This window comes from Nicrophorus vespilloides, unplaced genomic scaffold, assembly GCF_001412225.1.
Source record: "Nicrophorus vespilloides isolate i.1.1-1 unplaced genomic scaffold, Nicve_v1.0, whole genome shotgun sequence".
NCBI lineage: Eukaryota > Metazoa > Arthropoda > Insecta > Coleoptera > Silphidae > Nicrophorus > Nicrophorus vespilloides.
Window position 1 is genome coordinate 88,466 of NW_017099654.1, and position 12,106 is coordinate 100,571.

Sequence of the window (12,106 nt, forward strand, 5' to 3'; positions counted from 1 at the left end):
ATGTGGAAAACCAACGCATCGAAACAGCTGCGGATAGTTTCGAATGAAATAAAAGAAGGTTTGAGAAAAATATAAGTTCGTCATATTTTTAAGAAGTCTTAGATTATATACAATATGCTAAACGACATATTATAAAAGTCGAAATAAAGACTATATTTTCTGATCATGGACATCAGAAAAATTGTAGTCTCATTGACATTCATCACATACATCAACAAATATAATTTGAGATTCCAACTTAAGAAAAAAATACGAAGAACTAATTAAAACAAAACCACGAAAATCTGTTTAAAATGTAAAAAAAACATATGTGCGTCAAATGTACATATTTTAAAAATCATGTTCGTGTATGTTTATTTTTATGTTCATAATATGACAACAATATGACATATATTTTTTTAAGCAGACACCGAATTATATAAATTTATAATTAGAATATCCTAATTATATATATAAAGCAATAACTCGTGCCAATTTCTCGAACTCTTCGACTAATAGAGTACTTTAATAACATAAAAACAGACTTGACTTGTATAGGAGAAGAAAAAAACGATAATTCATGCTTAATTTTGTGTAAATTTTTTTTAGAATTTATTTTCATTAAAATTCAATCCGCATTGATCAAAGCCGCAATTATAATAGAATTAAACTGGCCAATATGATTATCGAAATTACCGGTAAATTTTGTTAACAAATACCGGTAATTTCAGTAATTTAAATATTGAAGAAAAACCAAATAACATATCCACCTTTTCATAGAAAAAAAAACTAGTATCGAGTCAGGATTTCTCTTCTAATTTTAGATTTCCTAATTGTAGTATTGTGCTACAATGTAATTTGGTTTATCGAACAAATAATTATAAAATGAAAATGTTAATAAAGTATTTATAATTACCTGTAACCCATATTTTATTTGAAATAAAATGAAATTAAGGATTGCAATTAGAGGATAAGACAAATGAAATAACTTTTCATAATATTCACACTTTATTAAACAAAAAATATATAAGAGCAAATAAAAGAAACAGTAATAATTTAAATGATGATAAAAAACATCTTATCTCATTACATTACTTGTATTTATATATTTATTTTTTGTCACAAAAATTTCTTGCGTAGGAAAGAACATTATACGTGTAGTGTTTTGTGAGGTGCAAAGAAATGTGTTAATGAATTGAAAACCATTCTCAATTACAAATACATATTTATTGCCTTATTTAGTACAATTGTTTTTTTCCTTTTTTTTTATTTAGACTAGGAATAAAGACATAATATTAACAAACATAAATAGCTGAACAATATTTAATAGTGTGTGATATTTATGTGTATCATAATATTATCTTTTGTTCTTTGTGTGGGATGGTTGGGAAGATGGTGTGAAAGCACTGTCGTACGTGCAGAGATTTCTTGACATCATTTCAATTACAAACAACATTGAGCAATAATCAGGATTCATAAACAAGGGGGACTAATTAATACGCACAAGTGATAACAACGATTGATTGAAATTGCCAAAGATATGTTGTGTCAATGATATGACTTTATTGCGTAAGATCCGCGGACCTCATTATTGTTCGTCCATACAATCCGCACGAACGACAGACCTTATTTTTAAGTTGTGCCTGTGGGGAGGTAAACTAAAACAATCAACTACCCTCTAGAACAATGTAACCATAAGTTTTTTTTTTCTTCTTCAACATCATTTCTTTACATGTCGTGTTGTGTTCCATAAGCATAAAGCCACTATATATATACTCAGTTTAATATAGCGTACATAAGGGGAATATAGTATACATATATTAATTTAGTAATTAAAATTGATAAAATTATTTTAGAAAACTTATTATCCACTTATGTATGTATACATATAATCATCTCGTAATTATCATTTCACTTAGACATCTATTTAACATATCTAGAGATAAAGTAATCAAAGAAAAAAAATAAGATTGACACACTCGAAAAAAAAAACAAACAAACATTGTTTCATTAATAATAAACAGATTCCGAGTTTACCCTGAAGAAATTGTTGCCAACAATACCATAAGTTTTACAATATATTACCCTTTGTTGTCAAAGGTCTTTTTTCATTTATTAATTGATTAGTATTTAAATCACATTTGCGTGTATTTTTTTTTAAATTCATAAACTTGGCAACAAACACGTTTCATTTCTTTGTTCTTTAATTAATATTACATTATTAAACATTTATAATTGATTTTTTTTAATTCACTTGTTCTAAGATTCAAACACAAACGTCTCCATCTTCGCATCATATTTAGTTCTTCTTTGTTATTTTTGTTTTGTTAAATATTTATACATAACTTCTACCTAACCTTAATACTCTTAAAATTTATTTCTTAATAAAAATGACCCTGTTTTATTTAAAGGCTATTAATATATATATGATATAATATAATAAATCTCACATTAGCTGATTGTGTATGTAAGTGTTTGTGTCTGTAGTTGGATTCAGGAAAGTATGGAGGATGCTGGATGATTTTGGGATTCTCTGGATCGCAGGATGATTGTTCTTGTGTGGGGGTTGGTTTTATATGTGTGTGGTTGTGTAATTCAGGGCGTGACTTAATCATTAAACGAAATAACGAGAAAACAAGATGAAAGTTAAATAAACGAAATAATAATGTATTTTCAGTCACAGCATTTTCTTTGTTTCATACATAACAATAAACGGAAACAAACAAACAAAATAATAAATAATAACAAAAAGAAAATTACAATAATAAAAATGAATCGACGCAACACCAGCTACTTAGTTAAAAGAGACGCAAGCCTAAACAACCTGAAGTTGATCGATTGCCTGCCTTCTTCTCGCACAACACGACAACTATTATATATCGAGAGTGTTAAGCCGACTTAAGGCCGCAGCTAACTCACTATAATATTGCAACTAACTTTCGACGGAAGCATGCTTTCGCGTTGCATCCGCCTTCTTCTTGCACTGTCCCCAATATGTAACGAGCACCAATTGCTTATCCGGCTCGTGCGTTTTCTTCGCCGCTCTCTCTCTCTCTATCCGTCTCAATTGTCAAAGCTTACTCGCTAAATTCAACACCTAAGTCAAATAAATAATTGGATTATCAATCAATAAACGAAATAATCAATACTGCGCGCCTCAACAACATTTCAACAACGCGCGCCTTCTCTTCTTCTCCGCATCATCATTATAATAATTAATTATTATTTGCTTACAATCAGAATTTTGTACATTGTTTTTTTTCTAAGTCTAGAAAAATTCTTGATCCAATCACGTTTTCCATATTTTTTTTTGGCACATTATTATTATTGGTTACTCGAATCCAAAATTAAAAAAAAAAAAGAAAAAACACGCTTCACCTATATTCTTCTTCTCTTATCTCTCTCTCAGAACACTCAGTATATATATATTTTTATATAATAATTATTATAACACAAAGGGATAACAATAGATTGTCCCCATTTATAGTCAAATGTTTATAAGATTATTTTCTCCACCGAGTCTCCCAATTATGAAAAATAGATCGATAAAAAAAATGTACATAAAATCAGAAAACAATAGTGATTCATCAGTAATTACATATTCTACAATAATAATATCTATCCATCTTATAATAGTTATATCAATTTTTTTTGTTTGTTCTTCCCTTGTTCTTTATATATATATAGTTAATATTATATACGAAAGAAACATTTAAAAAACTTTTTATTTTTGTATATAATTATAACAAGACTAGTTAGCTTATTAAAAAAAAATTATATATCATTTTTTTTGTCCTCAATACGTGTACTTATTGTTTCTCCTCTTATTTCCATTTTTAAGAACTATTATTCACTAAGTAACAAGCCATCGCAAAACTTAGGAGTACCGTTTTGTTGTTTTAGTCATAGTCAGAAATCCCAAGAGAGCCTCTTCCTCCTTTTGAAACCCATACGCATGCTTCAATTATTCCTAATTTTCCGATACACCTTTTACAAATACTAATTATGATTGAATTATTGCACTTTCTTTGGTCATTTTTAACATTGAGAATGTTGATTTTGTTTTCCCTTTTCACCATTGACACGCTGTGAGCAAATCGAATCGACTTTTTAATCACTTTTCACTTTGCCATAGATATACTGAGCAAACTCTAAAGTGGTGATATGTTTTTTTTTATTAAGATTCCGACGTTTGTCATAATATTAGTTCTACTCTCGAGCAATAATCATTTCGAAAATATTTTCTACAAATATAAAACAATCGAATCAAATCAATATAGAACAATAATTTTGATAAAACATTATATGATGAGCTTTTCTTTAGTTAAGTAATACTTTATAATTAAACACTACTTGCATTCAGTTTTACAATGATATCCAGTAAATTTATTTACACATTAATTAAAATTATTTCATTTTAATGAAATTATAATAATAAATAATTCATAGGTATTCAAGATATCACATTTACTTTAAAGTTTTATTCAATTTCAAATTACTAAAATTCATTTAATAGCTCAAATCTTACTAGAATGATACAATTTGACACAATCTTTGCAATACATATCACTCTTTTTGTACTAATTTAATTATTTATTAGCGGCGTAAATAAATATTGTTGTAATTTAACATATTTGGCACAAGTAAAATATTCATATTGTTTTATCAAAATATGTTCTTTTTTCTTTAATGGAAGCAGGAAATGTAAAAATTGTATTCGCTTAAAAATAATAGAAGCAGGCTATATATATATTGTTTTTTTTTATATATATATATGGTTCTTTGCGAAATCTTCTCTTAGAGATGTTAACAAATCGAAAGAATGTTTGTACGATTTCAATTTTTTTTCTCGCCTTCTCAAATTCTATTCTATTGAATAATAATTAAACGTAGACTAGAATTAAAGCGAAATAAATTAAGCCCTATTACAAAATACTCTTAATGATATCCGTACATTTTTGTATTTCTTTTTTTTAAAGTTTTTTTATAAATATTCAAATATTTTTCTTATTAAATTTAAAGTCTCAACGACAGTGCACTAAGTTATAACATTGTTACTTTTGTTTGTCTCCTCTCGTTTCTTCAAATTTTCTTTAATTCAATTCATCTCTTAGATATTTTACAATATATTCTCGTGATCACAGTTAGCTACAACTAACCACATATATCATAATTACTTTCTTTATTTACTCATTAATTATTATTAATATAACTCGTTACGTCGAGTACGCTTAATTAAATTGCAAAATACTGATTTCGAAATTCTCAAAAATTCAAAGATCACTTTAAAGATGATTATTTCATTATTATTATTATTACGTGCACTACACATAAGAGTTTTGGAGTGAAAGATGGGCTGGTAATGAGCAAAAAGTAGGAAGATAACAACAATTTTGGCACAGTTTTTTTTTCTTTCGGAAGGAAGAAATCATGTTAAACGAAAATGGTAAACAATAAAAAACAATAACAAAAAAAAAACAAGTAAAAAATAAATTAATAACTTCCTAGATTTTATACACATATATCGATATGCACAGCCTAACATTAATAATAAAAATATAATAAAATTTATCTCTTTCTTTCACTATACTTTTAACTATTTATATTATCATCATCATAAATTCTTCTCTTCCACGGATAAATTAAATTTCTCCCATATCACTCCCGGATTCCTCAAAAATGTATTCTCAAATTTACTTTCTTCAATTAATATTATTTTAAATATATGAATTATTGCACTACGACTACTTAATAAATAAATAAATTAAATAATTACAAATAAACGAAACAAAATGATTAAAAAAAATCATCCAAGCCGTCAGCGTGCATTCCTCTCTTGGAAATAAGAAATAATTTGGTCCATTAATTACGTTACTTGATTTTCTTGAGAAATAACAAAAATAACGATTAAAAGGAACAACACAAATCTATGCGATTCCAAGTGAATCCCAGCAAAAAAATAAAGCTTAAACTTGTCTATATGTGAATGATGGCGCGGATGGCTTGGAGATATGTTATTGTAAACAAAACGAACATAAAACAAAAGTTCAAAACAAAAAGAAAGATCTTTTTTTTTGGTTTGTTTTCACCTTCGCGCTCTTTCTCTCTCTCTTTCTCCCTCTTTTTTCTATCTAAATATATATCATATATGTATATATAAATATGTATATATAAAAAATTAAAAATAACAAATCTTTGGCTTGTTCCCCATTACCAATCTTACTTTGTAATGTTTTTTTTGTTTGTTTCTTTTGTATCCTTTTCAATCGCGTTTGACACCTGTATTGTCAACATTTACAACACCGAAAAACGAAAAAAATAATAATAATAAATATACATTATCTTCAACAAATTCTTCAAGTGTTTTTTCTTTCTTTTTGTATGTATATAATATGTGGTATTACGTGCTTGCTCTATACTTAGTTCTCGCCGTCCCTCTCTTTTGTTACTTTTGGATTATCTGTAATACCAGACGTGTGGGGGATGATGATCGGTGATGGCAGCGGCTGGCAATTGGCACTCGGGATGGAGGTGCCATTGCCAGCTCAGTTAATGTATGGGCGCCTTCACAATGTGATTTGGCGCAATGTAATGGTAGCCTGGCATCGGTAGTCCTGCCGTCTCCATGGATATCCTAAACAGAACAACAGAGTTCACATTAGTTAGTCCCATGTCCCTCGGGATAACCCGAGGCTGCGGTCATGCATAGAAAACAAAAAAATAAAATACTGTTTTCTTTTCATTATATACAAGTCAAGAAATATAAAACCGAACTCCAAATTGGTTACATAAATTATCCGTAAAGTCATGTCTTCCAGTTCAAGAGATAGAGAACGGGACCAAGAATGCAATATAAATGGTCATTTTTAAACAAGTTTTCTTTAAAAGATTAATATAAACCTGCATACTAAGAGAATCAAAATTAACTTAGTTACCTCATAACTATGAAACGAATGAAATCAAATATGCCTTGAATTTGACAAANNATGTTGTTTAATTTAACGTCATTTGATCGTGTTGCGTTTTGGAGAAATCAGTTTCCGGAATTGTGGTAATTATAATTTATAATAAAAGTAACTGAATGTATTAAAACGTTTGATTTCAGATAATTCTTCAATTTGACAAGCACTGAATTCCCTTATCATGAATAACGAGAAAGCATCGATTTCAACGACGCAAATGATAAGGTAAGTTTTAATCCACATATTTCATCTTAAACCGTCAATTATAATACATATTAACGAAAGATATAACAATAATATTTAGACTATAACATAATAGTTGATGAAATATTTAGAAACCTTGCATAAAAACACCCAGTTTAAAATGAAACGGTCTGCACTCGTTAAATATTCGATTATAAAAGAATGGTAGACATCCGATTCCTAATGATAATATACTGACAATAAAGAAATCATTTAAAAGTAAACAAAAAATATACATAAGAAAATAATAAGAGTAAATGATGAACGGATATATTTTTTGTTCTCATTTTTTTTTAATTTGCGGGGATAAATTAAATGGATATGGTTAAGCTTACCGGGAAGGTCTTCATCCGTGTTTGTATGGTGGTTGGTGGTGGTGTATTTTTTTTTGATGGATTTGGTGGTAGTTGATTTGTTTTTTATATAAGGCTTGGTCTGTTAGAGAGCAGGCTTAAGGGACATGGATCACACAACCATGTTATCAATCACACTAATACCAATAAATAAATAAATAAAATAATTGTTATCGTCAATGCACTCACGGCCAAAACTCGAATAAGATTTATTATTTGTTTGTTCAGAATTTGTACTGGCTGTTGTTCAATAAAAAAAATAGCTTATTCGAATTATGTTCATGTGACAATATATAAAACTAGAGGAGATGAAAGTTGTGCAATTGTTTATATATATATATATATGCATCATTTGGACAACTTTCTCGTTCCTTTCTTCACACACAACAGACGCGTGCACAAAAAACATAAATTATGTAAGAAACATTGGGAAGATTGGATGCAAAGCTCCGAATGTTTCCGCAAATCTAACTAAATTGACATAACAGATGATCCAATAAAAAAATGAATTATTTGATAACCTTGTACTAACAAATACTGGAAGATGTGCTTGCAACAAAATAAAAATAATAGGTAGAAGCAAGTAAACGGATCTGTAGGTGGTGTGAACATTGATATTATAATTAATATATAAAATAATTGATTAATCTAAATATTACGTAACTCTATTAATAAACTCAGTTTTCATATAGATTGGTTTCGGATTTATATCGCGTAAATGAAAAAAAATAAAATAAATAGATCACGTACAAATCGGTTTGCATTGCATTAAAATAACAATACGTTGAAATAGAAAAAAAATAAATAATAAAAGCTAAATAAATAAAATCATCTAGTACATATGTATTGATCCAATTTAATGTAAGTTTTCAAGTTTTTCTTTTACAATTTGAGCACACATTGTATATAAGTATATAAGTATTTTTATTACAAAAAGTTTGTGGTCAAATTTGGAAATACAAAGTAATTACAATTAATAACTAATCATCTTCGCCTACAACTCGTCTCCTCTTGTTCCATCGTCAGATATACTCAGTACTTCTTACTGTGTGTACGTGTATACACATAATAAATTTGTCACCGCAAATTGTTACTCGCTTTTAAGAAACATAAACTAAATGCGATCTCTAAATTATTCAATTAATATATATTCAGTTTACACAAACATCGAGACTTGCATGTACTTTGCTTACTTATATTTTTTTATTAATATAATATTATTTGTAATTTGTTTGCTGGCTGATATGTCAAATAAAGCCGCCATATTCATCGAATTTTACATTTCAACATTCTTCACGTGTTTCATTTATTATTTTTGTACAAAACTAATTCTATTTTTATTCTTTCACGTAATTTTTGTAATTAATTATTATCATTCTATTCATATCAAATATTTCAAAATTCTTATATTTATCGAATATTATGGCCCAATCAATTTTTGACGAAACGCAAAAAAAAATATAAATCAATATAAGAAAAACCAAATGATTATTCACAAATCAATAAAAAAAACCAATAAATTAAAATATTTTCCAAAACATACTATTAATAATAGATAACACGACGTGATATAAGTTGCAATATTAACTAGCTATAAAAAGCTGCTAGCTAAAATGCCGTTAATGTAATTTGTTTCATATATATATATATACATACATATATGAATATGTATACAAATATATTTCTAAAGAAAAGCTTGGATTATATATGTATAATATTGTATTTGTCTTAAAGAAAGTTAAATGATATATTTATATATTAAAAAAAAACAATCGATCAATTGAACAAGAATTAAAGAAACCTTATGAATTGATAAAACTTCGCCATCTACTAACATTCAGTTTTTTTTTCATACCATCTTCCTCCTAATTATATAAACTACGTTTTAAAATATATATAATAATGAAATTAATAATTAGACTTGGAAAAAGAAATAAGCAAGCAACACACACATGACGTTCGAGAATTCATTTGATATATGTATATAAAAAAAATATAGCCAGCTATTCGATTAAAAAAAATAATTGTAAAAAGTGTATGGTTATATAATATAACACGAGCGACGCGCAAATATAATTAATAAAAATGTACAAAATAAAAATATATATATATAAATCAATAAAGCCACAAAAAAAAATAAACCGATACAATACCAAAAATTAAGAAGACGCGATTGGTATTCTAAATATTATTCAAATATATGGATAATTAATAATAGTGCTCCATTATAAATGTGTGTGTTGGTTGTTACGTGGGTGCGCTTAACATTAAGAATATTACGCATAAACCAATAATTAGTTATTTGCTTTAGTTTTCATGATCTGCGTTTCGTTTCATTTTTGCTTTTTAAAAATCTGTGTTTTTCTTTGTCGCTCCTTTGCATATTTTTTCTTCTCTAATATCTAATTATAAGTTTCACCGATTTCGCTTGGTTGTTTATCTGAATTAATACGGATTGAACTTATTGCGTTCTGATTTTAATTTGGAACTCTCTGATGGTCCACTGGACGAATTCAACCTCGGCGTGTAACTGCTCTTGTGACTGCGATGCACTCCGGTCGTTTGTACGGGGGGAGAGCCGCCTTGGGCGCCCAAGAGCTCTGTTAGACCCCCCAGGGCGCTCAAACTGGTTAGGGCGTTGAGAGCGCCGGGTTTGGCCAACAGCTGGGCGAGGGGGATAGCACTGGCCAAGGGAGAGGCAGATGACTGGCTGGAAGTGCCAGTGTTCGGGGAGTTTTGGGCCTCAAGGTTAGCTTTCTGCAGCTCAACACTGGGGAAACACATAGAAGAAAGAAAGGATGATTTATGAAAGAGATAATATTGTTTCAAGGGAAATCATATTAACAATAATAATTAATACGTGTAATATTATAAACAAAAAGTAAAAAAAACAAATTTTAAAAGGATCAGCAATAAAATAATAAATTAAATAAATAACAAAACAAGTTAAATTGCCACCAATGTACAATAAATAAATTGTTGACAATTTAATTGCAAGAAATAAAAAAAAAAGGGAAATCATTTTTTGTTTTTTTATAGTTTGGATCAAGTGATGTGTTATTGAAATAATATAGGAAAAATAAATAATAAAATAAATTAATTTATATTGGATATCTTTTTTTGGAACGTATTTGAATATGCATAGTTTAGGAATAGTCAAGAACACATCAGATGATAGTTATATAAGGGGGCAGGTGTATCGAGGGGGGAGGAGTTTTGATTTCATTTTCTTGTTTTAGTATATCGTAGCAATATTGCCTGGATTATTATAATAAAACAATACTATTAATTAACGAACTGCTGTCGTCTTCCTTGTTGGGGTAACACTAAAATTACACCTGTAAAACCTACATGCATCCACCAAAAGCAGTACAGAAATTAAGAAAATAAATAATAATAACAATCATGTTATGGTAATAATAATAATTACAATTTCAGTTCACATTCATTCTTGCTCATTCACACACATTCTCAATCACACTACATGTTTTTTTTAATCCTTTTTTGTTGTATATATATATTGATGGTTAATAATATATATACACACACAAAGATTTCGAAAAGCATTAGAATAGGGAATTGATTGATTTTTTTAAGTTTTGCAAATTGGGGAACGCATATCAGGCGTTTTGATTATTTTTGATTTGGCGGAAGAACAAAGTTTCAGGATGAATGAATCTTATTTTGGATGTAGATTAACTAAGAAAGTCTATCAGTAAATGAAATATGGGATGTTCGTATAGTTAAATTATAAAATAAAAATATGCCAGACAATATTCTAGAAAAAAATAACACTACGATTGTGTTTTTTTCTACATTTTACGTAAAAGTAAAATAATTCGTTGTACAGAGGGGGGAGACCGATAATAAATATATTTTTGGCAGAACGGACTTACCTCATGTTGATGAGATATTGAGCGAGAGCGACGGCATCGGGATTTCCAGAAATCGTGATGGTGCGCTCTGTGACACCGCTTTCCCTGTCATCGCAATTCGAGATCCGGATCATTGCTCCAGAGATCTGGCGAATCTCGGCAATCTTGGTACCGCCTTTGCCGATCACGCATCCAATCAGCTCATTGGGCACTGTCATCTCATGAGTTTGCTGATTTGAGTTTTGCTGGTTCCTCGAGTTTGATGTCCTCAGTTGAGATCCTGCCAATGCAGCTAGTGCTAAAGCATTCGAGTAAATGAAATTGGTTAGTGCGAGGATTGACAATCAGCGAACAATTGTTGCTAAAGCAATCTATTTACCTGCAGGGTTTAATCCACCAGTGTTGGCCGGCGTGAGACCTCCCAGTCCCAACGCGGCCAAGCCTGCCAATGGACTCTTACCAAGAGCGCCCATCTGCAACAAATGGCCATCATCCATCTAAACATTCCCAATGAATTAAGAGTAGAAGACGTGCACAAAAAAAAATCAATAATTATACATCGATACAACATTAAAAAAATAGAAAAAAATCATTAGCAAGTAATATTATTTCTTAGACATTCTCAAATCTAGAGTCAAGTAGCGTGCCGAGCAAATAACTTAAATATTTCATTTTATAATTGATAAGCTAAAGG

At 29.0% G+C, this 12,106-nt stretch overlaps 2 protein-coding genes across 10 annotated transcripts in view; one reads left to right on the forward strand and one right to left on the reverse strand.

The window, feature by feature from the left end:
• Positions 1-6,109: 6,109 nt before the first annotated feature.
• LOC108565018 (poly(rC)-binding protein 3) overlaps positions 6,110-12,106 on the reverse strand; it is a 51,874-nt gene continuing 45,877 nt past the window's right edge. For 7 of the 9 annotated variants that reach the window (XM_017924249.1, XM_017924242.1, XM_017924245.1 and 4 more), the window contains 3 exons: positions 11,792-11,885; positions 11,434-11,710; positions 9,881-10,307 (listed from right to left, as the gene is read on the reverse strand). In XM_017924249.1, coding sequence (XP_017779738.1) covers positions 9,983-10,307; positions 11,434-11,710; positions 11,792-11,885 — 696 coding nt within the window. In that variant the 3' untranslated portion in view covers positions 9,881-9,982. Of the gene's footprint in view, positions 6,614-9,880; positions 10,308-11,433; positions 11,711-11,791; positions 11,910-12,106 lie in introns of those variants that run through there. The other 2 variants (XM_017924250.1, XM_017924248.1) reach the window with 2 other exon arrangements.
• Positions 6,627-12,106, forward strand: part of LOC108565020 (fatty acid-binding protein-like) — a 66,555-nt gene continuing 61,075 nt past the window's right edge. The window contains exons 1-2 of the mRNA XM_017924254.1: positions 6,627-7,030; positions 7,085-7,166. The gene's annotated coding sequence lies outside the window, so the exon portion shown is untranslated. The remainder of the gene's footprint in view (positions 7,031-7,084; positions 7,167-12,106) is intronic.